The sequence below is a fragment of the Oryzias latipes genome, chromosome 2 (genome assembly GCF_002234675.1).
Source record: "Oryzias latipes chromosome 2, ASM223467v1".
In the NCBI taxonomy this organism is placed as follows: Eukaryota; Metazoa; Chordata; class Actinopteri; order Beloniformes; family Adrianichthyidae; genus Oryzias; species Oryzias latipes.
The window spans coordinates 22,156,760-22,184,676 of record NC_019860.2 but is presented as its reverse complement, the minus strand read 5'-3'; the positions used below and the strand labels follow the sequence as shown (position 1 = coordinate 22,184,676).

The 27,917-nt window shown below is 42.6% G+C and overlaps 1 protein-coding gene across 2 annotated transcripts in view; it reads left to right on the top strand.

Annotated features, from left to right (window-relative positions):
• Positions 1-27,917, top strand: part of nrp2 (neuropilin 2) — a 61,353-nt gene that overhangs the window by 22,557 nt on the left and 10,879 nt on the right. For both annotated transcript variants that reach the window (XM_004066721.4, XM_020709113.2), the window contains exons 4-13: positions 2,433-2,663; positions 3,779-3,934; positions 4,743-4,912; positions 6,236-6,391; positions 12,787-12,931; positions 14,141-14,316; positions 14,394-14,573; positions 14,660-14,804; positions 21,898-21,978; positions 22,084-22,188. In XM_004066721.4, the coding sequence (XP_004066769.1) occupies positions 2,433-2,663; positions 3,779-3,934; positions 4,743-4,912; positions 6,236-6,391; positions 12,787-12,931; positions 14,141-14,316; positions 14,394-14,573; positions 14,660-14,804; positions 21,898-21,978; positions 22,084-22,188 (1,545 nt within the window). The remainder of the gene's footprint in view (positions 1-2,432; positions 2,664-3,778; positions 3,935-4,742; positions 4,913-6,235; positions 6,392-12,786; positions 12,932-14,140; positions 14,317-14,393; positions 14,574-14,659; positions 14,805-21,897; positions 21,979-22,083; positions 22,189-27,917) is intronic.

The following is a 27,917-nucleotide window of genomic DNA, read 5'->3' as shown; positions in this document are numbered from 1 at the left end:
GTAGGCAGCGAGGCACCTCGTCTGAAGGCAGATGATCCTCCAGTGTTTTTATGTTGCAGAGTGTGTGTGGGAGTCGACACAAAGGGTTGAGTGCTGCTGTTAACATGTGGGGGAAGACTTATGCATTTAAGTCTACATCTCCAGTAAGACGTGCAACGTTAACAAGCAGGCAGTAGCAATTGAATATGTAAGGAAGGGGTTTGCAAAACGAAGAGGTGGAGATCAAGAAAAACGGCTAAAAAGATCCTGTCTGAGTCTCCAGAGTTTTTTTTTTCTTAGCATCTGAGCTGATTGGGGTCAGTTCTCCGCCATTAACCAAGTGTGGACGGGGGAGGGCCGGGGCAGCCAGTCTGCCCCCTCTGCTTTTATAAGCCTGTCTGATAATAAGGACTGGTGCCTCGGAGGAATGCTCCACTTCTGGAATGCTCAGTTAAGAGTGTCTGCGTTCTTTAAACTCTGCGTTTATGAATCTGAACCTGGTTATCAAACGAAGCCCGACAATTCTTTAAGACAGTTCAGCATTTGGAGTTGAGGTGCTGATTTTTAACCCCCCCCCCCCCCCCCCCCCCCTTCTCGCATGCTCCTCACTTCCTGATCTGCCTTCCTGAGCAATGACTGAAGGGAACGTGCCTCCATGGGTTTCCAAGTGCTCGTTATGATTATCAATTGCAAATATTCCAGCTGAATGATTGCATATTCAATTAGTGATTTAAAATGGAGACAGGACTAAATGTGCAGTAAAATAGTCTGTTATTTATGTATTCATCTGGTGCAGGTAGTTCTGCTGCATCCATTTAACCAATAAAAGACCTGCAATTACCTTGAGAGGTAATTTTGCCCATCTGACAAATTTAAAAATAGAGAAACATGAAGTGACACAACAAGCCACTGCCAGTTGCTAAGACCCTGCTATATAAAGACGTCGCAGGGTCGAGTGAACAAACACACTTTGTGAATGAGGCAGAGTGTTGCGAAATTTGTGCAAAACCATCCGACTCATTTGTGTGCATAAGCCGGACTGTCAGCCCCCTCTCGCCCTCATTGATATACCGGTCTGTAAACACTCGGCCGTGACTCAGGATCCCTAGCGGGCGGCAGAGCAGGGGCTGATGGGTAGATGATCTGAGCCACACAGCTGCTGCCGCTCAAGGTGAGCCGCCCAGGGCGCATAAATCTGCATCGCTAAGGGCCCACTCAGAACCATTACACAAGTTTTCTGGTGTGTTTAAGTGCGTGTGAGAAAGAAAAGTGTGCGAATGCAGCCGAAATAAGGATGGAAAATGAGCAGTGAGGCATTTTTAAAAAAATGTGTTCAAATATATGCAACAAAGCAAAAACACCAATGTGTCTTTGGCCCTCCATTTTAAAAATTACCATAAAAGTGTGCGACTACATCATGAAGCTAAATTTTGTCTAAAATCTAGAGCGTGTCTATATTTTTTCAGGTGTTAAATGTGGAAAAAAAAATCAGATGGAAGCTGGTTTGTAATCAGAATCAGGTGCAGTTCAAAAAGTAGGCACTAGGGGGCTGAATGGAAAACGGAAATTGGTCACCATTTACTCCTTTCCCAAAAAAATCATTTTTATTTTTTTAAAACTAAAATCAATGGCTGTTTGGAGTCCACACTGATCCATGGCCGGTTACAGTTAAACAAACAATGTAAGCCAGTTTAGAGAAGAATAGCTTTTATGGCATTTAGCTTATTCAAAGATCTTGGCCGTTACCAAAACATAAACAAAAATACAAACTATATTGACAAACTGTAAGAATTTCAACATTGGCCCCCATCTTCACCACCTGTGCTGATGCATAAAATAGTGGCAATTTCCAGGGTATTAAAACCATTACGCCAAATTAGAACGCAGGCTGGACAAGCTATCCTACACTGGATTGAGTCATACATTTTGCAACAACAATGGGTAATGGTTAGGCCACAGTTCAGCAATTGTCAGACTAATCATTTCTTTTATTTACAAGTGTTTTAAAGAGAATTTGGTGAAATCCTGTCTGACCAATGAGGTCTTGACATGTCTCTAAAGAAAACCAGGAGGTCACTTGACCGTATCAGATGTCCAGTCACTTACTTGGTGTAACGTGCCAAAAATAGCAGCTTGGATGGAAAACCACAATGTATGAGACAGCTGCCACAGAGAGATCCAAGTCTGTTTTATATGCTTGACACAAAGCCCACTAGAGCATTTTTTTCACAGTGAATATTCCATTTGTAATCACAAAGCGTGTGTATGAGTGCCTCACAATCACAGTTACGGTATATTCCAGCAGGCTGTCAGAGATAAACGGCTTTCCAAAACACTGTCTGCAATTTAGATGAGATGCCATCGTGTGATCGATTGCTCGTGCCTCCATCCCCTCCTAATGTGACCATTTTTTTCCCTAAAAGAAACATCCTCTGATCTTTTCATGTGCTTAGGGTCCGAGTTTTGCTTCCGCAATTTCACCAACCCATCCGGCACGATTGAGTCCCCGGGGTTTCCAGACAAATATCCTCACAATCTGGAGTGCTTTTACATGGTCATAGCCCCACCCCACATGGACATTACCCTGACGTTCTTGACCTTTGATCTGGAGAACGACCCTCTTCAGGTGGGCGAAGGCGAGTGCAAGTACGACTGGCTGGACGTTTGGGATGGACTTCCACAAGGTAAGAGATGGATTTAAAAAATGTCCAAGTGTTTTGAAAGTGTTCCCCTGGACTTCTAAGAGTCCCACAATTTTGCATACAAGCTTTCAATTTCCTGTGCTGCCATCACTTTGATGTAAGCGGCCTGGTCTTACATTCTATTAGGTTGCATAGAGGAAACATTATTTCTTACACTGAGCTCAAAGTGCCTTGACACCCTCAAGGAAAAGGCCTTCGTCCCTCTCCATAATAACACCCTTCATCACGCCCTTCCTATGCTCCATCCTCTTCCTTCCTTATCACCTAGCACATCCTTCCTCCATAGACTGACTGAGAGCATCTGTCGCAGACCGGCACAAGGTGCAGAGCACTGCAAAAGCAGACACCAAAACAAACATTCGAGGATGTTATCCAAGGCTTTATTGTCGACTGCCACAGGGAAACACTGGTGCAAAAGAGGTCTTACCCTTTTTCAAACTCCTCTTTTCAAAATTTGACGCAGGGAACTAAGGATTTGCTCTAATTATTTTATTTCCAGTTGCTAAAAAGGAATAGAAGAGGGTTTAAAATTCCAATTATAGCCTTGAATTTGGGCGCTTTGATAGCTAAAAACAATTTATGTCATTCAAAGCTTGGAATTACGAGTAAATTACAGTGTAACCCAGTTCCACTGAGCTGAGTCCTCGGGCATGAAAGGAGTATAGGAGACAAGATAGAAGGGGTGAAAAATTTGGTGTCTGGCAGGAGCGCTGCCTTGAGACTATTTTAATCCTCTGTTTGTGAGCAAGTGTATGAGTCTGCAGCTGATCCCAGTGCAGCTTGCAAGAAAGCAGGGATTCCAGTTCCCCTGCTGGGCCCTGGCTGAAACCCACATGGCAGATGGAGGGATGGACAGTGACAGGAAAGAGAGGAATGATGGGAGGAATAGAGATTGGGGAGAGACATGCTGTGACTCATTAGACAACACTTACCAAACCAGCATGGCCTCAGAAAACCTGTATTTGCAGAGCTGAAGTATGCTTTAATTTCCAAGATGATTTCTGTCTCCATATAAGAAAAGTGTAAGCAGATGAGTCTAAAGACTTTTGCACCAACACCCAATGTATGTCTGAATCCCTTTTGTTTTTTTTCTGTAGCGTCTCCGCTGATTGGCCGGTACTGCGGGACAAAAATCCCTCCAGAGATCCAGTCGTCTTCGGGCCTACTGTCCCTCTCCTTCCACACAGACATGGCGGTGGCCAAAGACGGCTTCTCCGCTCGCTACAACATGACGTACAAAGAAGTTTCCGACTGTGAGTTTTCTCTGAATTTATGAGTGCATGAACATAAATCCTCAACGGCTTGACCTGCTCTCTTTTGTCTTCTCTTCTCTTGTCTCTATCATCTGTCAACTCTTGTCTTCATCTTACTCTCTTAACTTTACTTTATTGCTATTTCAGTCTCTGACTTTTTGCACACTTCTAAGGCTACGTTCACACCAAACTCGTCAACAGGCGTTCAAGCGATCACTTCCAATGAGAAGTCTATGTAAACACTCATATGTGGGTTTCGGGCGTCCCATTCATGTATCTCTACGTTTTTGGGCTCTATGAAGAAAATGGGCAGCCATTGAACACGCATTAAAAGTTAAAACCTGTTGAAATGTTACCAATCAGGTACTTGAGTCTGGTCGTGACGTATGGACGCCGTCCATTTTAATTCACAGTTGGGCCAACTGAGCATAGATGAAAAAATGAATTGTCCATCCAGAATTATATTACACCAAGTCTTGCATATATCGGAACAGAGCTGTGAAAGAAAAAGATTTGCGAAATTTGCACCGCTTTGACATTTCACACAAAGCGTCTTCCAAATGTGAGTGCATGCGCTAGTGTTGGGTAGTGACAGTCCAGTGTGAACACCATATGCTTAAAGTGTTTTCAAACCCGCCCCCCGTTCCTGAACGTGCAACACACGTAATATAAGAGATCATAGATCTTAGAAGACGTGTGCTTGGTTTCTTCTTCCCAGTTGTTGACTCAATCTATTCTTATCTCTACTCCTGTTCACATGTTCCTCTTCCGGTCATACGCTAACGCAGGCTTTTTCTTCTTCCCTCAGCGTTCCACTGCAGCATGGCGCTCGGAATGGAGTCGGGAAAGATTAGCGATGATCAAATCAAGGCCTCGTCGAGCTTCTACGACAACCGTTGGTCACCACGCCAGGCTCGCCTCAACAACTATGACAATGCCTGGACACCGTCGGAGGACAGCAACAAAGAGTTCATACAGGTGTTTATCTGCTTTTTGCACTTTGATATATTCCAAAGAAGCAGAATCTTTTTTGTTGAATCCCTTGAAAATACAGTTAATTTAAGGAGGCGGTTGTAAATCAGTCATAATGCATGCGGTTCCCTGAAAAGTCAGTACAAGGCCTGCTGAGAAGTGACCCTAAAGACCACTTTCACCTGCTGAGGACAATGAGGAAAAGACGCACAGCATCGCTTATACAGGACTTACAGAGGAGTATACTGACTAGAAGGAAGCGGAGGAACTGTGTTTGGATGATAAGGAAGTGCTCCACCACTCTCAATCTTTCCTGTCTCAAACACATGGGCGCATGCATACGGCAGCACAGCAAGCGGCGGGGAGCGTTTGATTGATGAGGGTGTTCTCCTGGAATGTATCCGAACACTGTGCCATTGATCTTTTAGGGCCCGGGCCTCCTCCCCCCTTGCACACATGACATGGCACATACACACAGTCCTGTCTCAGCAGTATGCCACAGCCTGTGTTTGTCCCCTGCTGTCTGCATGACAGACACAGCAGCTGGTCAGTCCCTGGTTTGTGCGTTGGCCAAAAACATCAGAAATCCCCCGATCTGCACGGATACCTCATCTGTTCTCTACATTTGGGATAAATTTTAATTTAGGGACGTCTCACACAGAATCTTTTTTCCTAAAATTCCCCTTAATTCAGCAGTTCTAAGAGCTTGTCAGAACACACAAACTAGCCAGTTTCCAAACAAAGGTCTCAATTCACATGCTTGTAAACCTCGGTGGACTTAACTATGACTATCCCTGACACTAAATGGTGGACGCAAAAGAAAAAAAGTAAAGAAAAGAGGAAACTCAAAAGCACAAAAAGTACAAACCAAGAAAGCAATATGGGGACATTTTTTTTGGTTCCTACTTTTATTTAGATGGTATGTTTTGTTTTTTCTTTCTTTTTTCCCCACCAGGTATTTTGGACAACACCACTAAAAAAACTCAATTCGAAACATTAGAATAACCCTAAGCGCAACTCTCTAATGCTACCTTCATATCTTCAAGATTGGCACTTACATGAATTAAACGGGACGTCATCCAAATGTCATTTCCAAATCAGAGTCCTTGATTTGATAAAATTCGAACTGGTTTAACTTTCAATGGCTACAGATTTTGGATGTAAAGCCTGAAAACTGTTGTAGAAACTTGCGTAGTGACACGGGAACATGAGAGTTTGAACACAGGACCCCAAAATAAGCATTTACGTGTTTTTACTCAGACTTTTCTTTGTAAATGAGGTCTGGTGTAGCTTCAGAACTTTCAACATTTGTTCTTTTTTTCTATCCAGGTTGACCTGCAGTTCCTCAAAGTTTTGACTGGAATTTCAACCCAGGGGGCCATTTCCAAGGAGACTCTGAAGTCTTACTACGTCACCACTTTCAAACTGGAGGTCAGCACCAACGGAGAAGATTGGATGATGTACCGGCACAGCAAAAACCACAAGGTAGGCACTTCTGCACAACTTCACAATTACACACCTGCTCTGACCAGAATTTAGGGCAAGATAAGGTTCCGCATGTACATTTACATTTTTTGTCTCACTGCATCAAAGCTGTTAGTATGGAATGCTGCCCAACAACTAAGCCTATTGTCCTCATCTAAAAGACTTACTGCACAGTTGGTAAACTTGAGTCAAGACCCCAGTCACGAGTTACTGATAGAAAGGATAGCAGTGGGAAAGAGATAGAAAAGAGAAAGGAGGGAGAACCTGACAAACATGAACAATGGAGTCCTCTATGTGCCCTTATCTGAGCCTGTAATTTATCATGTCTCCCTGGCTAACACGCATGTAAACACACACCTGGGGTTGTGGAACCACTGAAGTCAGACCAGGTGTGGATTGAATAAATCAGTGCAGGAGATCCGATTAGAATTGTGGTCTTTATTGTTGTGCCAGAGGGTTGCGTGCACCTCCTGAGTGTTCCAGCGTTTACACGCGTGTGAAGGTACCGTTGTTGATTCAAGGCGTGGCCACCTGTCCCCTGGGAATTCCAACTCTCCCTCATTTCTGGTTTAATGTCACTGCAGATTAAAAACACCCGGAGTGAAGGGAGGGGGGGGTTAATCCACACATTTACCAGTACAGACTGACCCCCCACCCCTGCCATCCTGACTGTGTGTTCCAGTGATTAGTTTGGGTGTGGCCAGCGGGGGGCATTTGATGTGGAGATTATTGAACAAAAAGCGGAATTTGACTTAAAAGTCAACATCTGTGCAATTTATTGGAGCCTCCCCCAGATGCCCCCGTCCCATCACGCACACAATCACACAGTATCCAGCCACCCCTCCGCCTGCTGATAACCTCTGGCGGATCTGTCTGTCTGGAGATGTGCGTGCATGTGCATATGTATAGGAAGTGTGCCTGCCCGTCTGTACCATGTAATCGGAGTCCTGTAATCTGTCTGCAGAGAAAAATAAAAGCCTGTTCGGATACATTCGGATGTGGATTCAGACAGACGTGAATTCGGGATGGATAATCGAGGCATTACTTTAGGCTACCTTGCAAACCATTTCTGTTTCATAAAACCCAAAGGGCAAAACACATTTCAGGGATTCAGAAAGATATTGCATATTTGCAGATTGTGGTTAAAATGAAAGATGCACACAGCGTCAGCTCTGTTGGACCCCGTTGAATCCATCTCATCTTCTTCTCCGGGGTTTGATTTTTGTGTCACAGTGCCAGTTGGGTGTCTCCTTTTGGTGCGTCTCCAGCTCAGACAGTTAGGAGACGCGGCAGGGTTTTGTTTGTTCTTTCCATATTTGGTTTGTAGGAGTTTTTTTAAAGGAAAAACAATGAAGTCTGCGGCTGACTCAGATATGAATCCGTCTGCTACTTTTACCTAAGGTTTTTATAGACACAACAAACAAACAAAAACTTCAATGAATTTGAAGTTAGAACTTCTTTCACGACCCTAAAATGAACCCTATGAGTTTTCCATTTAATTCACTATTATGGGGGACATGACGACCTCTCAGATGGAATTCACTTTTACATCTGGTTACTCACAATTGAATTCAAGATACAGAGTTTTCTGAGTATAAATGATAGAAGCCTTGTATGACCTTATGAAGCAGGACCCCGGGAATCCCCTTCGCTCTTGATGTTTCCAATCAACCCCATTGCCCATGATCTCCCGTGGGCTGCGGTCGAGTCTTTCGTGACTGCTAATCCAAAAGTAATGTTGAAAAAACAGTCAGTCTGTCCTAAACCCCCCCTTCCAAAGAGCCTTAAGTGGTTGAAGCTCAGTTCTCACCAGGGGGTCTTGTAATGACTGGGATTTGGGTCTTCTAATTGTCATTTAATAGTGAGATTTACTTTAAGGTGGCTTATGAATTGTACATGCATCTATGATGTGTGTCTGAAAGCTGAGTGTGCATCAGATATGAATCACGCAAGCATGAATGGACCAGCTTGGCGGTGTTACCTCATTGTATTGTTAGAAAAAAGGAAGTCCTTTATTGTCAGGATATGTGTATGTGTTTTCTGTTAAATGGCTGTGTCGAAGTCAATTTAATTTATAAATCATGTTTAAAACAAAGGACAATCAACCAAAGCTCTGTACATAAGATGATTTACTAATTGAACGTAAAAATGAATATTTTTAAACAAACAAGACAGCAGAAAGCAACTGCATGAACAGTATTTCCAGTAGGAAATCAATATAATTTGTCGGTTTGTTAAAAATCTTGTTAACGTTTCTGAAAAGGTTTATATTGTCAGAAGCTGAAATGTCAGCTGATGAGGTAGAGACGGAAAGATAAAAGACAGCTGAAAGGTTCAAAGGGTTGAGTCCTAAAATAAAGGTTTACAACAGTTGAAAGTAGCTCCAAATCATCCAATAGGGATGAATTACAGACAACATGCTAACCCTTTGGCTTTAAAGGGGGAAAAAAACGCACAAGAAAGCCTCTTGAGTTCGAGTTCAATCAGTCAAGTTGAGTCAGAAAGTACATAGTGTAAAACCTCAGCCAGTTCATTGACAACATTCTCTGTGGTGCAGGCCCCTCACAAAAGAAAAACAACATAAACGTGTAGTTAAAAAGAAAAAAACAACTAAAAGATAATAGGGATAATACTTCATAAATGCAAACTGCTAATCTAGTGTGAAAACAAATGAATTAGCTAAACAATTTTTATGAATGATACTAAAAAAATACTGCTGAATGACACAAACAAAGGGTTTAAGGCCCACTTATATGAAAAAGATTGTTTTTAACATTTTCCTGTGGCATTCTTCTGAAAATTAAGCCTAAAATTGCATTTTGGGGAATTTCTTTATTCAAATCTTTGTGAATCAGGACCAGATTAAAAAATGCTGTTGTGGTCTAAATGTGAAACCAAGAGATGTAAATATTACCAGAGGATAAAAGCATCAGGACTCCTCATTAGTCACCAGATTCACACCAACAGCAAGGTTTTGTGTGAGTGTGAGCATTTTTGTGCAATCCATTTTTTAAATAACTGTTCTTTTAATTTTTCTGCATGCCAACACATTCTCATTTGACACCAACGTGACTTAACTCCAAGTCACACTGCTCACACATGCACCTCATTACTTGATGAGAAGCTAACACGCTAAGGAATTGGCAGTTCCACACACTCACAGGCACACAATGATTGTGTTTGTTGAGTAGCATAGACACATGAGCGCAGAGACAAATTATTGTGGGAAAAAAGCACACTGTCATCTGTCAGTGTGTGTTTCTGAGGAAAGTCCCAGACAGCCTCGCTGCTACACAAGCTGTGTGTTATTGAAAAGTATGGCGGGTTGTGCTGAATCTGTCACACTCATCTGTGCGAGCAAAAACAGCCCACACAGCATTTCAGGCTGCTCCTCCATCACGAATAAGAGCACAAACACGCCGGCTTTGTCTTCACAACTGTTTTGCTTATGCACACACAGGTAGAGGTTTAAATTTGTGCAGCGGTGCAGTCAAAACCCCACCGCACTAAGAGGGAGGCTTTGACCAAAGGGCGCCTTCAAAAACAAAAACAATGGAGGAGAGCGGCCAGCTGGAACCAGTTCATGCCGTCAACATCTTCATCCACGAGAAAGAGGGAGGGGCAGGAAAGGAGAACATAGACCCTAACAAACCTCCCACTGGTGCCATCATCTTAAAGTGAAGAGCTGGCGTGTCGGAAGCTCAGAATGGAGTGTGAATGGAGGGATTGGAAAGCTAATTCGCCAGGAACAAATGTTCCTCTTTTTAACCAGACGCTGTGGATCTTGTAGGTTTCTTACATTTGTTTGTCTAGCAGGTCAAATCCACCCACAGCTCTCTAGGTGACCTTGTTCTCAGAGGGGTCATCAATAGTTAAATACCCATGGTTCCTAGGCAAGTGTGACGATCTCCTGCTGCACTGTGTGTGTGTCTGTAATGGGTTCTTCGTTATAATTTTATGACCCTCTGCAGGACGAGACACAACACGACAATGTTAATTATTCAGCCCACTTCCATGGTATGTCACGTGAGGGGCAGGGCTCTCTCCAACTGTTGTCGGGCAGATTACAGAGGTGCCCCAGACAGCAGATCGGCGACCTCCATGTGCCACCCCTTCTCGTCTCCATTAACAGCTGCGAGCTTCCAAGCTGCCCCTTTCAGTCCTTCTTGTAGAAAAATAACCTCGTTATCAGCAAGTTTGTCAATGACTAACCATCTGCTTCCTAATGCCATTAACCTTTAACCCTGGGAGAAACGGGTCAGGAGTCAAACGAGCCTCCCTTCAGGTATGGTGACAAGAGAAATGGGACAAAAGAGGCTGTCTTGTCCTTCATTTTTTTGAAAAAGAGCTTCTCTACTGAACAAGTTACTCTTTGAGTGACAGAAATGTTGGCCAAATTCCCGGTTTTTATCCAAGAAGGAAAACAAAAGACAAAGCGCATGCCAGCATTGTAATGGGACAGATGATGGTCTTTCAATGGTGGTGGTGGGGACATTTCCTGGAAGATGATGCGTTATACATTTTTCTGTAACTGCTTGATTCAGGGATTCACTTCTGTTTTGTGGCCACATTGGATGCTTGCTTTTTTTCTTTGAATGATGTTGCTTGTTCAATACATTTCCATGGATGTTTAATCAGTGCCCTTAATTCACTTCAGAAATGAGGAATTTCCACAGAGTTTGGCTCTTTTGCCTTGTTAGGAGATAAATACTTGAATGGAGTTCTTCCTGTTTCGGTCATGAATCTCTTTGTTGTTCTTGCTCTCTGCCACTCCGTGCCTCCAACTCCAAATTCCTCCACTCGTATCCCTCAGTTGCATCCTCCGCCCTATGTTCGACCTTTCTCCTGTTTTTGCATGTCCCTCGACACACAACCCATCTCCACCAGTCTCTTCATCTCTTAACTACTCCTCTGAGGGCAGCAGAGCTCCCTGCGGTCATCTTCTGTTTTCCAGTGCCTTCAGCCTGTCCTCCCATTGTTTCCCAGATCTGCGAGTGGGAGTGATGGCTTGGTTGTGGATGAGGGCAGATCTTTCATCGCACACTTGTCTTTCTGGGAGCCATGCGTGGGAGTTTACATCACCCCCATAAGAGCGTACAGTTTTTCCCTCTTAGGTAAACACGACTGCTGCCTGTCCTTCGTCCAGCTGCACATCCAGCAGCCCCTCTTATCTCTTCAAAGACTGCTTTGTAATACCATCGTTGCTTGATTAAATCAAGCCGCATACAAAATCAAATAAAACCGCTTGAGTGGAATTTGAAGCCTTAAATCGTTTTATTTCTGGTTTCAGAATTTCTGACTTTTTGGAGGTGTTGGAATTTCATAAATGTGTCGCTTCTCACCCATATGCTTGCCGAAAAATTTTAGGCAATGATAAAAAAAACACATAAAAGTAGAAACCCAATCAAATTTTCGGGCTGCTGAAGCGTGTTTGATCATCTTGTCCTTGGATTAAAAGAAAAGAAAAAATCCTGTACCTGTTTTATTTTTTTTTCCCTCAGAAATGATGCCTTTAATCTTTAATTCAGCCCCTTGTAGCTGTTGTCTCTCGGTCCTCTCGCTGTCTATCCAAGCTGTGGTGCTTCGTTTTCCTGGTGTATCGTATCGGCCTCCACGGTCAACCACAGGGAGGTTGAGTGAATGACTCTTTCGGTTAAAAGACACTTCCTTTGCTTATCTGTGTGCAGGAAGTGTTTGTGTGGGCTCCTGTGGTTTCCTGTGTCTTTGCGGTTTCAGCTTGAGGAAGAAAAGCATAAAAGAGGAGGTGAAGAGGGGTACCCGTCCTGCACTCTTGAATTTGAGATGAGGGGCCAAAACAAAGGCAGAAGGAGGATGTTGGTTTTAATTGCAAACAGGGGACTGCACTTTTTTAGTGAGTCTGGGATGCAACAGAGGATGGCAGGTTACATTTTCACCGACAACAGGAAGAAAAGTCGACCACTGCGGTCACATTTGCCCTCTGACCTACCTGCCCAACCCTGCCGGTTTAGGCGCAAATGGAAGGAAGGGAGCGTTCAAGGAGAAGGTGGGAATTTGGCCCACATCCTGCCCACCTGGGCAGACTTCCTGTTTCCACCAGAGAGTCGTGCTCAGTCATGTCAGGTCAAAGCTTCCTTCGACCACCGAGGTGTTGAGTTAGCAGCGGGTAAATGTGAGCTTGAGGTGAAAAAGAGAAAAATATCCTTCACTGGGCTTTCCCAGCCTCCTATAGCTGACGCCTGACCCGGGAACACATCGACAGCTGGGTTAGTGACACCGGATCTGTGTTTGGGTTGTCTCTGCTTTGTCCGGCCTGCCACTGTGTGTGTGTGTGTGTAAAGCAGCGGGGGACGGTGTGTCAACGACGACGACGATAGATCATATTTATAAAACAATGTTTTTCTCTGTTTTCCCAGATCTTCCATGGGAACACAGACCCAACCGAGGTGGTTCTGAACCGCGTCCCACAGCCAGTGTTGGCCCGATATGTCCGGATCCGACCGCAAACCTGGCAAAATGGGATAGCCCTGCGCTTTGAGCTTTATGGATGCCAGATTACAGGTTAGATTTTTTTCCCCCCTCCTTTTTATCACCATAAAAAGATGATTGCAAGATCTGCTTTAACATACCTTTTCTTTTTGAAACTAAAATCCATCTGCAAACTCTCAGCATATTTTCCCTGCTAGTGTTTAAATATAGGAACCCTCAGGGTAATTAAAGGAAACTTTTACTGTGTTCTTTCTTCCACATGCCCCATTGGTGTCATCTCAATCTTCCAATTCTTCTCCACGCTGGCTTTCTGCTTCAAACTCCCTCAGCACTCCTCATTTTTCCCCTCTCACGATTCACAAACTCTTTTTGATGCCTCCTCTTTGCTGTGCGAGCTCCTCCTCACGGAGAAACGAGTACTCCTCAATCATTCATGGCTCCCTGTTCGCATCCGAAACTGTGATTCGACTCGATTGAAATAACAACTCTTTCCTACAGCAAAGGCACAACTGCACACAAGGCAGTTTCTAAATATAGTAAATGACCTCAAAAGCCGGCGCATCTTTTGAAAACGTACCCACACAGACGCGCACCTATGTCTGCACTTCCTCTGCCTCCTATTTATTATTTACACCCCCTGCATGCACAGTGACATAACAACATGAAAGTTTGATCTGTGTTCCCTTAAACCGTCAGCACAACTAACATCTCCCATCATCCCTCCCCTCCTTATGCCTTTTCTTTCTTCCTCTTCTATTATATTCATCCACTTGTTCAGACCCTTGCATTATACCTTTCATTTTCCCATGATCCTCCTTACTCGCTCGCATATTCCCTCAGCGCTTGGGCACCTCGTGAACGGGTTTAATGTCCAAGTGCTTTTATGTGTAATTTTCTCCTGTAAAATGTGTGCCGACAAAAGTAGAAAAAAGAGGAATGAACATTAAAAGACATTTAAGTATGAATAGCAGCATGAGAGCACATGAATGCAAAGTGGCGGCAGACCTAATGAGCGCTTTTATCTCTCTAATGGTAGTCTAAATGCATTCTGAACATGAATCAGTGGTGCTGCATAACATTTTTCCCCCCCGATCCAACCCTCCTCTGACTTGATCTGCTTTTCCTTCCATTCTGAACTCTTAAAGTTTAGTGGCCAGCACTGCAATCCTGCGGCAAAGCTTAACAGCTCCCTGGTGGGAAAGTGTGTAACAACCTTTAAGGTTGTTGCTTCTGCATGAGCCGTCCTGAAGCGAAGCAATCCGTGCTTTTTTTTTGCTGCAGATGCTCCGTGCTCAAACCTGCAGGGACTGCTGTCCGGGCTCCTTCCGGATTCCCAGATTACGGTCTCGTCCAGCAGGGACGTGGAGTGGAATCCCGGGGCCGCTCGACTCGTAGCGAGCCGATCCGGCTGGTATCCTGCGCCTGCCCAGCCTATAACTGGAGAAGAGTGGCTTCAGGTAGGAGACTCCTTATTGACTTTTGTTAATTTTGTATCAGCAGCATCCATCATGATCTTGCTATCAAATCGATCCAGGTGGATTTGGGGGTCCCGAAGCTGGTGCGTGGAGTGATTACGCAGGGATCTCGAGGAGGAGACCCAGGCAGTGGCGCCACAACGGAAAACCGGGCGTTTGTTAGGAAGTACAAAGTGGCACACAGCCTTGATGCAAAGGACTGGAACTTTATTATGGACACCAAGACAAGCCTACCCAAGGTGCAATACTGAGTAGGGTGCAAAAAGGGAATACGTCTTTGTGGGTGATATGAGTTAGGCAACGATTGTGTTGTCTTTTTTTGCAGATTTTTGAAGGGAACACGCACTACGACACCCCAGAGCTTCGACACTTTGAGGAGACAGTGGCTCAGTACATCAGGATCTACCCTGAGAGGTGGTCTCCAGGAGGGATTGGGATGAGAGTGGAGATACTGGGATGTGACCTTCCGGGTACGAAGATATTTTTTCAGATATGTTCTGATGTGTTGTTCTGTCGGCAAGCTTTCTGGTCAGCAGCAAGAGCATGAGGCTCGGTTCACAGAAATGTATCCCCAGAGAACAGCAGCTCTGGTCTGTTCACTTTCCAGCGTGGTCTGTTACCCAGATGTGCTTTTTGTTGGATCATAGACGCGCTCACATGGAATGTCACTGTTTACAGCTCCCTGTGTGCCTGAACAGGGCGGCTGGCCTGTGCAGCTCCACTATTAAAAGGGAGATAGTACGACGGAAATCAGCCAAACAAGCAGCATGCATAACTCCAGCTGCAAATTGGATTTAAACGACGATCAGTCATTAAAGTGGCGTAAAAGCAGAAACGTGTTTAACTGCCGATCGACCGTCAGCACAGGAAGGCATCGCGTAATCAGTGCCAGCCACAAGGATGGAAGCCAAAAAATAAAAAAACCAAGAACCTCTGGGATTAACGCTTTTATAGAGAGGTGACCTTCGCAAGAAGGATGACGGTTTTGAGGGAGACGTGACACACAATGCTTCTGTTAACAGCCGCATTGTTCACATGGCACCAGCCGCGGCAGGAATAATGGACTGCTGCAGCCATCCTGTAAATCATTCACTTCCCCTTCCACTTACACCACTGAGCCTTCATCCCTCGCCGTTATTATTGAAACAACGATTCGGTCTGCTTGAAACAGACGCTTATTTGGTTGAAGTGTTGCAGCACATTGCAGAGCGAGGCGGTGAGGTCCCTTCAAGCCGTTGGTTTCAGCTCTTTCCCACCCTGAGGCTCGGTGCGTGGGTCCATAAATGTTTTTGTTCTCTCTCTGTTACCACTCCTCCTCTCTTTTCCTCTCCTCCCCTGTTACTCATCACTCACACCTCTTTTCCAACAGCGCTGCTGTTGGTCCCGACTCCTTCTGTTTCCCCCCGTTGTTGCACAGCTGCCACGCTCAGCGCTGTTCTGCTGTGACAGTTATTTTTACTCTGTGCACTCCCAGAATAAAAAATGCATGAGCCCAGGAAAGGGGAATTTCACAGATCTGTAAAGAGTACGGTAGATTATCTCAGCCTCTTTCCAGGTAGCATAATTTTAGTCTTAGGAGAGCTTCCACTCACACCTATAATTTAAACCTGTGGCGGCTGAGCCTCATTCTGGATTTCTGATTCCTTCACAGCTCCAGTTAATGCAGCTGAGACCACAATGGCATAATGATAGAGTTCATTCAGCCACAGATGGTTCCTTATCCTTTTTTTTAACCAGGTACTACAGATGGGCCAACATTGAACAAAAATGGCACAAATTCTCAGCTTTTTATGATCTAATTTCAGAAATTAGGAAACTAATGTTTAAAAGTCTTTCAAAGAGTTAGAGAGTATAAATATTTGTCTTCTTGATTGCTTTTACAAGTTGTGTTACTTTGTGTTTTTGCAGCACTGTTGCTGCCTCTGGTTTATAAATATTAACTTGGTGACGGAAACATTTATATGATTGTAGCTGATCTTTAGTAATCTCATTGATAGCAAAACATCCCATTTGTGGATCATTAAAAGCGTAATGGAAGCTTGTGATGCAGTGAATCCACTCAGTTGGTGTGGTTTGCTTTCACATTGCACTTTTAGGAGCAGACCTACCTGCTGGAAAAATGACCCACAGTTACAACAGCAGCTTGTTTGGAGAGGATATTACCTGAACAAGCTCTTAAGAAAATTAAACATAAAACACTACTAATATGCCTGCACAAGATTTAAAATAAAGTGCGTTTATAAAGCAGATTTTAAACGAAACCATCTTAACACTGCTTTTTATGTAGATTTGCAAATACGTGGGGGAAAAATTTTGCTAAAATATTCCTAGTGAAGCCTTCGAGGAGCTGAGATCACCTGCAAATCAAAATGTCACAATCCTGCTTAAATGCCTTTTTTTTGGTTGAAAAATTCTCCACTACCTCAGTTGTCATAGATGGATCTCACCGCAAAGATGGGAAAAGTTTCCAAGTTGAAGGCATCAAAAATGGTGTCGTTAGGTCGGACTGTTTCAATTATTTTAGAGGAACAGAAGTAGCTTGTTTGTGTGCTTAATATAGTACATCAATGGATGCCTGCCTGATTAAAATATTTTTTTTTTTGCATCTTCTTTTTGATTTACTTCCACTCTTTCTCCCACCTTTCAATCAAAATTTCAGGAGTTCACTTTGAAGCAAACGGAAGGTCTCGTCTCCTGCCACAGTTTTCTTGTTTTTTTAAATCAGGTGATTTTTCAAAGCTGTCCAAAAGAAGAGGATTATTTAAAGACAAAACTTTGGTCTGCACCAAACAACCAATAAGGTTATTCTGTTTATAAGGAAACGTTAGTCTGTGTTTGTGAGCGAAGATGTGAAGATGATGCTAAAAGACAACTTTAAGGTCGCACGAAAATTTAATAAAGTTTGAAAAACAAAAATGAAACGCATATACATGTAAGTGTTTCACACATATTTTTGGAAAATGTCCTACTTTTTGCTTTAATAATTAATCATAATTATAATCCTACTGATCTTAAAATAAGCAAGTTGCCGGTTCAAGTCCAAGTAGTCTGGGTGAATCAGTAATCAAGAAAAAACGCATTTGTCCAATTACTTTTCATGAAACTTTACATTGAGAAACCTTGTAAATATGCAATGTCCAAAGCTTGGTCCATAGGCCAAACACAGCCCACTTTAACGTTTGAGGCTGCTGTCAGAAAATAAATAGTATGCAGCTCCCAGTACTTTTTGAAAACTGCATGTATGATGTCTTCACAGTGATTGACGAAATTAGGTAATAAGCTATTTTAAACTATCACACAACCATTTTGTGAGACTTTCGAGCTAATTTCTAAACTGTCAATTGTAAATCAAAATATAAAATTGACAGCAAGAGCAGCCACTTTCAGGAGAAAGTGGAAATTGGAGTATTTTTTAGTGAAATACAGAACATTTGTGTCTGTCTAATATACCAAGAAACTGGCTGTTTTCAAGGAGTTCATTGTCAAGATGCACTACAAGACGAGACATGCTAACTAAGCCATCTGGAAATGAACAAACAAATAATACAATATTTGAAATTATTGAGCTGATTTGTGTCACAGATTTATCCTCGTTTTAGGAAAAGCCACAAACCCAAAGGCCGTTTAAAGAGAAGGGGTTTTTTCAAGTAACTGTAATTAAAATATCAACATAATGTCCTTCACTGTGGGAATGTATGCGAGGAAAAAGCTGCTTCAGAGTTCTCAACCTCACCCAAATGAATATAAAACACTAGCTACCTGTCTCTCCCATCCTTTCTTCTTGGCTGAGTGTGTGTCACGTCCATTCATCTGTGCCTCAGTGTGCCTGCCAACAAGGGACTTACAGAAAAGCTTTCTACATAATTAAAGATTTTTTTTTTTCATTTTCATGACATACTGCTGAGTCAGACTCTTTGGAAAGAGCATCATCCAGAGGCTGCTGGCCCTCACCGCGGGCTTTTTATGCCGGAAAACAAACCCTCTAAAGAATTTAAATGAGAGCATGTATGCTTACACGAGTGCACATCTGCATTTTCTATGCGAGCTGCTCCCTTGAGTGCAGCTCTAAGTGTTGTCATCCCACGCATGGCGATGACTTGCATCATCACCTGCAGCAGAGGACGCATTATGTAAGGCAGGGATCTGCTGCAGAGGTACATTTCCTGCATCACAAGGCTCCTCGTCGCTTCGACGTATAACCCCACCGGTGTGGGGCGAGGTAGGCAGGCTGCATACGTTATCGCACGTTCCCTCTCTGTTCACACAAATGCACAAGTCAGTCCCTTTCCTGTGGCCCCCGACACCCCTGTCACACCCCGAAAAAGGTCAGCACATTTACACCGTGACAGGCCCTGACCTTTGGAAAGCGCATAGTGCTCGGGAGAATCGGAATGGACTTGCCGGAGTGTTTCGTGTTTACATGTTTAGTTTCGCACACAGAAGGAAGCTCTTGTGCGCTGGCGCCCGGGTAGACTGCGAATTCTTTGTTTATTCTAACACCCGCGCCCCGGATTGAAACACAAAGGTTAGACGGGAATGACAAGCGGGGAACACAGACAGAATGCAAAGAGGTGGACCTGTTTCTGAAAGACAAGTTTGGGAAAAGAAGGCTGCTTTCCTTGTCTTACTGCCTCAGTGGGCCTGCAGTGATAAGACTTTCATTAGGGTTTTAATGACCGTCATAAAGGACATGACATTAACGCTGGGTGAATGTCAGAAGCCATCGCCAGCTGTGGCCGAGCCTTTCATCTGCGGCACCGTTTCGCTCAGAGATCAGTTGTGTATCGCATTTGGTTCCCTGCTTTGTGCTTATTGCTTTTCTCCCATTTTAATTGGTAATGGTAGTCATGAGTAAAGGAAAAGTCGCAGCAGGGAGGCTGAGGAGTGGCATCAGCAGGCGCCTGGGATGCTAAATCAGCACCGCGGTGTTTGTCTGCTTGTTTCCTTTCTTTTTAAGTTGACACCAGTTTATTCAGCTTCACAGTTTTGTTTGGACTAACTGGAAGAACAGATACAGGAATGTTAAAGATAATAAAAGTTCAGGACTTTATTTTGGCACGAATGTCAAAAGGAAAATGTGTCTGGTTCTGACCAAGTGAGAAAAGTAATTCTTTGTGTACACATGTTGCTGTAAAGCCGTCAAATAATGTACTTTGGTCCCTCGCTAAAATAGGTTCACCTTTTGCTGTCTACCTGTTTTGCAGATGTCTTTTGTGTATTTTGAGAGCTTTTTTTTTTAACTGTTTTTTGTCCGGATTGGCCGTAGACCATTGTCACTCTCCTCCGTGCCGTGTCTCATGTACAGAAATCATTAAGCTTGCAAAATGTACATGAATCTCTTTGTTTTCATTCTATAAAACTGGACTTATTTTTCTACGGAGGTTTGAACTCTGAGATTTAAAACAAGAGAGAAAAGCATGAAAATGTTCATGTCTGAGAAAAGTGTATAAAGTGAGGAGTTAGTGAGGAGTTTTATAGCCTTTACTACTTCACAGATTTTGCACATCACAGGTTATTTTTACGACTTAGGTGATAAATGGGGACTCCTATACTCCCTATGCTCTTGACTTTCTGAAAAACACACTTTTAACACTAAACCCATTTAGTTTTCTTTCTTTTGGGCCCAAACTAGAACTTCCAAGTATTGAAAATTTTGCAACTAAAGCTATATAAATAATGAAGCACCTTATAAAAAACCATAATTATGTAATTAATTAAACAACAGACAAATATAATAATAGATGGATGTAATGAATGCAGAAATGTAGCCTAGAGAGGTAAGCTAGGTCAAACTAGTCTGCTGCTTGGTCTATTTTTGGAAGATTATAGTTGCCTCATAGTTTGTGACCAGATGGTTGTGACTTTAGATATGTCCAAAAAATAAAGGCGATTACAGATGATTGTCGAAGAGTTAGGATATGTCAAAGATCGTGTGTTATTTATGTGTTGCTGGGGACAGCTCATGTGTCAAAGGGTTATACCGCCAAATAATGTACTCGAATACGCTTTGACTGTTATTTTACTTGTGTCGTTTGGGTTTTTGCTCAAAGCTTGAACTTTCAAATATTGCAAATTCAATTCAATTTTATTTGTATAGCCCAAAATCACAACAACAGTCGTCTCGATGGGTTTCGAAGTAAAACATGAACTTAAAAGGATCAGGAATACAAAGAGTTCAATAGGAAAATACTAAAATGAACTAACAAACTGACTAAGCTATACTGGCATCCCTGCCCTTAGACCCCCCTTCGCAAATTCTGCAAAGTTATGATCCACTGCCTTTAAGTTTCATTCAGTTATTTGTTCAAGTTGTTTTGTAGTCAATAACAAGTAGAACTTGTTAGCAATTTCGAACTTAGAAATTAAAAGTACTCATCCAAGCTAACTAAATAACCAAAAACCTTATCAAATAACTTAATTCAATAACTTTTTAAGCACCAGGCAAACATGAATCATTGCCTAGATGTGATGCTTTCACATAGATACAGAGAAGTAGCTTGGACAGGTAAGCTAGCTCGAGCAATGTGAATACTTCCTGTATAAATAAGAAATTAGGCCTTATCTATAAAAATATAAAGTTAAATGAAAATTGGGCCAAATACAGACTAATTAATTAAATAGTATTGGTTTTGCTGTCCTGTAAAGCACAAAATATAACGATGTTGAAAGTTTAAGTCGGTCAAATCTGGGTTTTTAGATGAGATGTGAACCAGACTTCTGTGCAGAAACTTCCACAGTTGACCCATCTGCTCCTAATAAAACTTCAAATTCCATCTGTGACCTGCTCAACATGTGTCTGTTTCTGTGCACACAGTGTGTTCTAATGAATCAACTTGGGCTTTTTTAAAAAGGTTTTTGCATGTTATTGTTTTTTTGTGGTTTATGTTTCACAAGTGAGTTATAAAGTGAGGGGCTACAGAACTGCCCAGACAGCAGCTTGGTGGATGGAGTGTGTTTGTGTGTGCGCTGGAGCCTCCATGACAGCTAGTGAGTGGTCTCAGAGTGTGATCATCCTGTCCAAGGTCGAGGGGAGTTTGTTAGACACATCCATCCATCAGCCTCAGCGTCAGGCTTTTGTGTGTGTGTGGTGTGTGTGTATTAGCACCGAGCCTACACTGCATGTGTGTCTGCACATTTTAGCCAGTATGGGTCTTGGGCACACACTGACGCCACAACTTGCAGACACAACATGACAGGGAGACCTCGTGGGTGTTCTGGGACTGCCTTTTTTCTGCATGCCTCTGACAGGAGACAGGACAGGGATTAAGTCTGAAGCTCAGACTCTCACTTATGTGTTTATGCTCTCATTAGCTTCTCAAACATTACTTTTCTCTAGAAACTATGCATTAGACAGCGACATAGCCCCTTGTAAAACAGCAATTTCATGTATTTATAGATGCTTCTTGCATTTGGTAAACAGATCTGAGAGCTGTAATTAACACACTTGTTATTTTTCCCTTGCTGCTGCTGGACACCATGGAAAACAGCCTCCAAAATATAATTTATTGTCTTTCTCACATTTTCTAAAGATTGATTGTATTCTTTGCTTGTGTGTTTCTGCAGAAATCAGCACTCCAGCCAGCACTGTCACAACAACTGTACCTCCGTACACAGAAACCACCACGGTTCCCGTCACCACTACAGGTCAGGAAGCTGCTGGGAGATTAAAGCAGGATGTTCCGCCTGAAAATGAATGCAAACGCTCTTGACGCTCTGCACTCTGTCTTCTCTCTGCTCGCCACCCTACAGTAGCGTCCCCTCCTCCTTCGGACTCCGTGTGTGATTTTGAACACGGCCTGTGTGGGTGGACTCACGACCCCAACTCCCCACTGCTTTGGTCCATGCACAGTCAAGGTGAGCCTCCTCAAGGCAGTCAGTTTGAACATTTTTCCTACGTTGTGAGAAATACCATTACATGGACTCTGGTTCAGCTCTTGACTATGTTGTTGCTCTTTAAACCGAGGCTACATGATCGTTTTCTTGTGTTTCAGTGACTTAATGGCAGCTTTTCAAGAATCTTACAAACATCAGACATAATGACCCTAAAAAGGATAACTACACAATAAATATAAATGTAAAGAGTATGACATAATTTGGCACTTTTAAATACCCTTGTTTAAAAAAAATCATCCAAAAATATTCCATTAGGTTTTTTTAAGTAAAAAACATTCTAGCCCTATGTTTACAGCGTAAAACAGCTACTTCCTATAGTGACAATGCTAGTAGGGCTAATTATATGTTTATGCAGCAAGAATTCCAGAAGATTGATGTCTTTGTGCACCTTTTTGTACCGTCATTTTGTCAAAAAATCCTTTAGTATGCATGTCGCTTAACTAAAGACATTCGGCTAAATGTAGCAAAAGTCTGTTTTTTTTATCTCTCTATTACGACATTTCTACTTTCTTGTCAATGCAAAAGTCCCATGTATTCATTAAGTAAGATGACCCCTAAAAGCCCCTAAAAGATTGTAAAGTGCAGTACTATCTTTCATAAGAACAGGAAGACGGCTGGTTCTAATTTCAGCAGGTTTTATCAACTCAGCTAAAAGTCCACAAAGCTAAATCAGGGTCAGGTAGGCAGGGGGCAATAACGAGCATGGGAGCATCAGAAAAGAAACAGGAGTAGTCAGGATCCAGGCGAGATTCGTGGGCAGGCGGCAAGCAAACAGAGTCAGTGACAAAACATGGTCGGGAAATCAGAAGATCAGGTCAGGATATAACGCTCTGTAATGGCACAAACAACACTTTGCACTGAGTGAGGCTCAGTGCAGTGCTGATATAGACTGTGACTGATTGCAAAGGAAAGTGAGGTGTGTGGCATCCAGAAACTGTGCACTGGGGTAGTTGGGAGAAGTTGTCATTTTGGAAGTGCACTCAGAACTCTGGAGATGGTTCCTGCTGGTGACCAGAGGGGGAGACAGAGCTATGACATCTGACACTATCTAGTACCCGGAATTTTAAATTACCTAAAACATGCAAAATAGACTTTTTTAACTTTTAAGTGTATTATAATGGTCAGTCCACGCAAAAAGCAGCATTCACACATTTCTTAGTATTCCTCTAAAAACCCGTTCTCTGAACACCTGCCCCTTCCAATCCACAAAAATAAGTGTGCTCCAACATTCATACGAATGAAAGTGAGGAACAGCCCCTTCCAGGAAAAGTCTATGCAGCTAGCTCCGCCCCCAGGCTAACACACACATCCACTTTCTCCGTGGAGCTAGCGGTGATCGGTTAAACGGTTTCCTTTCATATGCTTGTATGCAATATGTACTGTACATCCAATTTGGCAAACGTTTGGATGTTTGTTTTTGTGGGCAAAACCCAGACACGCTGCCGAGGCCGACTCTAAGTTGACGTCATGAAATGATTTTGGTGTGTTTCAAATACATGGGCCACACGTGGCCGTCAAACAGGCCGAGGGGATCAGGCACTGTATAATTCCTGGAGCAAAATGACCCACAAGGAGCAAAAGCGACTATCTTAGAGATCGAATCTTCTTACTTCAGGGTTGGAAAAAGGGATTGCGAAAATAACTAATCCTAGTGTGCAAAAGGTAATATATCATAGAATAGCCTAATATAGGCCCTTTAACACAATTCGGACACATGCGCACTACTTTTTTTTTACGCAGAATGACGACCCCAATTTGGTGAAGTAATAACCTTATCCAAGCATTTTACAAAGTTATGCATCCAGTTTTCTGATGATGAAAATTTGGATGATTTATAGAAAATAAATGTACTTTTTTTTCAAATGACAAATTGTTTAAAGGGATACATTGTGGTCTATATTCGCTAAGCTAGTGAGCATCGATACCCCAATAAAATGGCGAATTCTTTATAAAGTGCATGAGGTTGTAATGAGGGAATTCGGACATGACTATAATATCTCTTCATTTTTGTTGTCATTTTTGCATGTTTGCCTTTTCTAAACAACTATGCTAAGCTTCCTGTAGTAAGTATGCTTGGAGTGGCAATGATGGAACTTAGCTCTACCACAAGCTTTTATTTTTTACACAATTACTTTGACTTCGTTTTAGCCTGTAGGATGGTGGTAAAAAACAAAAATATGTGAATTGGAATTCTTTGTACCTGAAAATCCTATTTTTATTTCAAACAAAAGCCGTGTGATTAGATGCAGAAAAGTAGCCTGAAAAAATATGCTAGAGCAAGCTTTGCTGAAAGCTTTCTTGGGAGATGTTTGTTTTTTAACATAAACCTAATTACATCACACCTGTTCTGCTGGAAAAGCAGTTAAAAAATGTAAAAAATAATGATTTTTTTTTTTATTGTAAAGAGCTTAAAAATAAACACAAACATTATTAATCCAGATTTAATGGTTTCTTTGACTGTCTTATCAGTTTTACCTTTTGTCACTTACGATCTAATTGTCACTTCTGTGTAATTTACTCAAATTTTTACACCATAAATACCAGTACAAAACGTATTATTCAGTTTCCTCACACCAAAACTAAATGACTCGCTTCAAAGAGGTTAGGTTTCGGGCATTTGAAATATACATTTCTGTTTGATGGGTTTTTTGTATCGGCTGAACAGCTTTTCTGTATGCAGCTGCAGGGCAGATTTCATTTGGGTGGAAAAATTGGACGAGCACAAATGCATCAAGTTTATCAACTTCAGTGTGTCTAGACAAGACACTGTTTTCTTCAATTAAATGGAGCCGTTCTCCCTCTGCGCATTCATCGAGACCCTTTTTCAATTTGATTAAAATAATTCCTTAAATTGAAACCAGTTTAATTTAGCGCCAGCATTGTCTGCCAACCGAGCCGCTCTTTTAGACCGAATGAAGACGAAAATGAATCAGAAAGAATGAGAAATGCCGCCGCGGTGTCAAGTGCATACAGGCTGCCTCATGTGTGGTTTATTTGCCACTCTGCCAAAAAGTCCCAGCAGGAAAGGGGTTAAGACCCAGTAGCTCCAATTAAGCTCCGAGCAGGAGAATCCGAAATTGAGCGGTTATTCCCCGCTGCCCCCTTTCTTACCTCCGGCACATCCCATGAGATGCCACGGAGACGTCTATCCACTCAGACATTCCTTCAAGAAGTAATTATTCGTTTTTGCTTTATACATGTCCACGGATCAAAAGTGCAGCATTTGGCACGTTTCTACTAAAAGCAGCCGAGGTTTCCTCGCTAGGCTCAGAGGACATATTTCCATCCCTCTGTTTGGAATTTTTCACAGGCATGGTTGAGGGTTTGAAACCCCGATGTTAGTTAGGAATTCTTAGTTCGGAGCATGAACAATGTTGCGTTTTTGCAGCTGGAAAGATTTGAACGTGCTCCGTTTCATGTCCAGTTTGTGGAGTCACCTGGGTCGCATTCAGCAGAACACCAGATCCCTTTGCGAATGGAGGGGAAAAGCTTCAGAAACTTGACCTATTTGGCTCGCAACCGTGGTTGACAGGGGGGCTTCAAAGCAGCTTCTTTCATCACATGTGGAAGGAAAAAAAGTTGCTTAAATTAGTCATGTTGCAGCTTTTATGCATGAAGTATCCTTTCCAGTCATGCCGTAATGCCTTTGATTTTTTTACGCCGGTGTCAAAGGTCGGAAATCCCAAGCAGCCGGGGATCATTATTTCAACCACTATCAAATCGCTGTTTATTCCTCTATGGGGTCCCCCACCCCCCATCTGACCCATGAGTCGCAATCTGCTCACCTCTTGACCTTTGTCGAGAAACTGGAAACAAAGCTAGATTGAGCCACCATGGACTGCGGTTATATTATGTGCCTTAATACACCCGTCCTGTAAAAATAACCTCCCAGATTGAGTCATTGTTTGCTTCCCGCGGCAGGAAAACACTGTGAAATAGATTAATAATGGTCTGCTGTGTTGCGCATAGCAAGGCTGGCTCGATTATGAGCTGTGCAGCAAACAGGAGCCACAAGCACAGGGCCAAGGCTTTTGGGAAAGAAAAAAAAAGCAACAAGAAACTTCTATCTGCGTATCGGCAGGATTACACCCTTAAAGTGGCATCACGAGGAAGAAGAATGAGTGAAAAATGACACGCACTGCTGGAAAGGACCAGGAGATACACCGTCACACTGATGCAGAAGTGTCACAGTGGCGTATGGGAAGCGGAGGGGGCCTGTCACATCCGAGACACGTTGGTTTCTGAAAAAAACGCCTGCGTCGTCTGCAGGAAGAGCGCTCAAAAGGTTATGGATACAGTCGCTCTGTGACTTGATGCGTTAAAACTCGCTGCGCGCCTGGAGCTTTCCCCCAACTCTGGTTCCTGCAGCGCAAAAACAGGTGGTTTCATGTGCAGATTGTTGATGGTGCACATTTTCCCACAGGGCCCACTTAAGAAATTCTCCACCAGACTCCACACTCAGTCACTTTCTCACACAAACGCAAGCAATCTCCTTTTCTCCTTCTGGAGCTTACAGTTGGCTCCCTCGTCTCACAATGGAATTCGTGTCGGCATCCAATTTGCAAACTAAACATCCTCTAGTGTAAACAAATGGAGCGGCGTGCCGTTTTTTGTCGGACTTTCCCATTGCCAGAGTTTTTTACCTGGATGGGAATGAAGACAAATACGCCCCAAGGGTCTTGGCTTGACTTCTCTTAAGCACTCCAAATGTGTACGGCTTTCTCAATGGACCTTTTCTTCCATGTGTTTATATTTGTCATTTCCCTATTGTTCTGTGTCTCCATTGTGCTGCAGGGATCCCATTCCTGTTAGCAACCCATGATTAGTTTCGCTCTTTTTCTCTTATTAGGAGTCGGAAGTGTCAAACTGCGTGAAATCACACAGGGGACGGTGATGGATGTGTGAATAGCCATAATTAATGGTGGTAATAGCGTGACTGTTTGTGCCACTAGATCATTTTCCAGCATCCCCTAACAGGGGAATATCAGGATTCGTCAAATTTCTCTTGTATGAGCTTGAAGTTTAACTGCCACAATTTATGAATCCATGACATTTTAAATGTTGTTAGCATTTTTGCTAGAGAAGGTTTCGCTGCAGCATAGACAAAGAAGAAGGCGACACCATATAACATGAATAAAATATTTTTTTAAATATTAGAGATGAGAAAAGGTAAATCAAACATTTCGATCAAACATCTGAAAAACCGCAAACCCAGTAAAAGGCAGATGAAGGTTTATTTAAGATTTATCAAACTGAAAACATCGCTTAGATGACGAAGTAACATCTGGTGGTCAACTGAAGTCATAGCAACCTCGCAAAAGAGCAACTGAAGAATGTTGGAAATGAAAGTTCAGAAAACAAGGCGATCTTTAAAATTTGCTAACATTCATTGCTAATAACCCTTTAAAGACTCACTTCAATAAAATTGTGTTTTAGGCATTTTTTAACATGTTATTGAGACATTTTCCCAATGATGGAGGACATTTAGAGATAAAATTCAGCTCAAAATTTAATTTCTGAGTATTTCTTTAGTCAAATCGCTGTGATGCAAATAAAATGTCGTTTGAAAATGAGTTTATTTGTAACCTATGAAATACGCTGGGTGGGAAATAATAATACAATACAATAATTGTTTCTGGCAACCCTAGATAGTGGTAGCTGTTCCACTTTAGAGTTCTGTTGCACCAAAA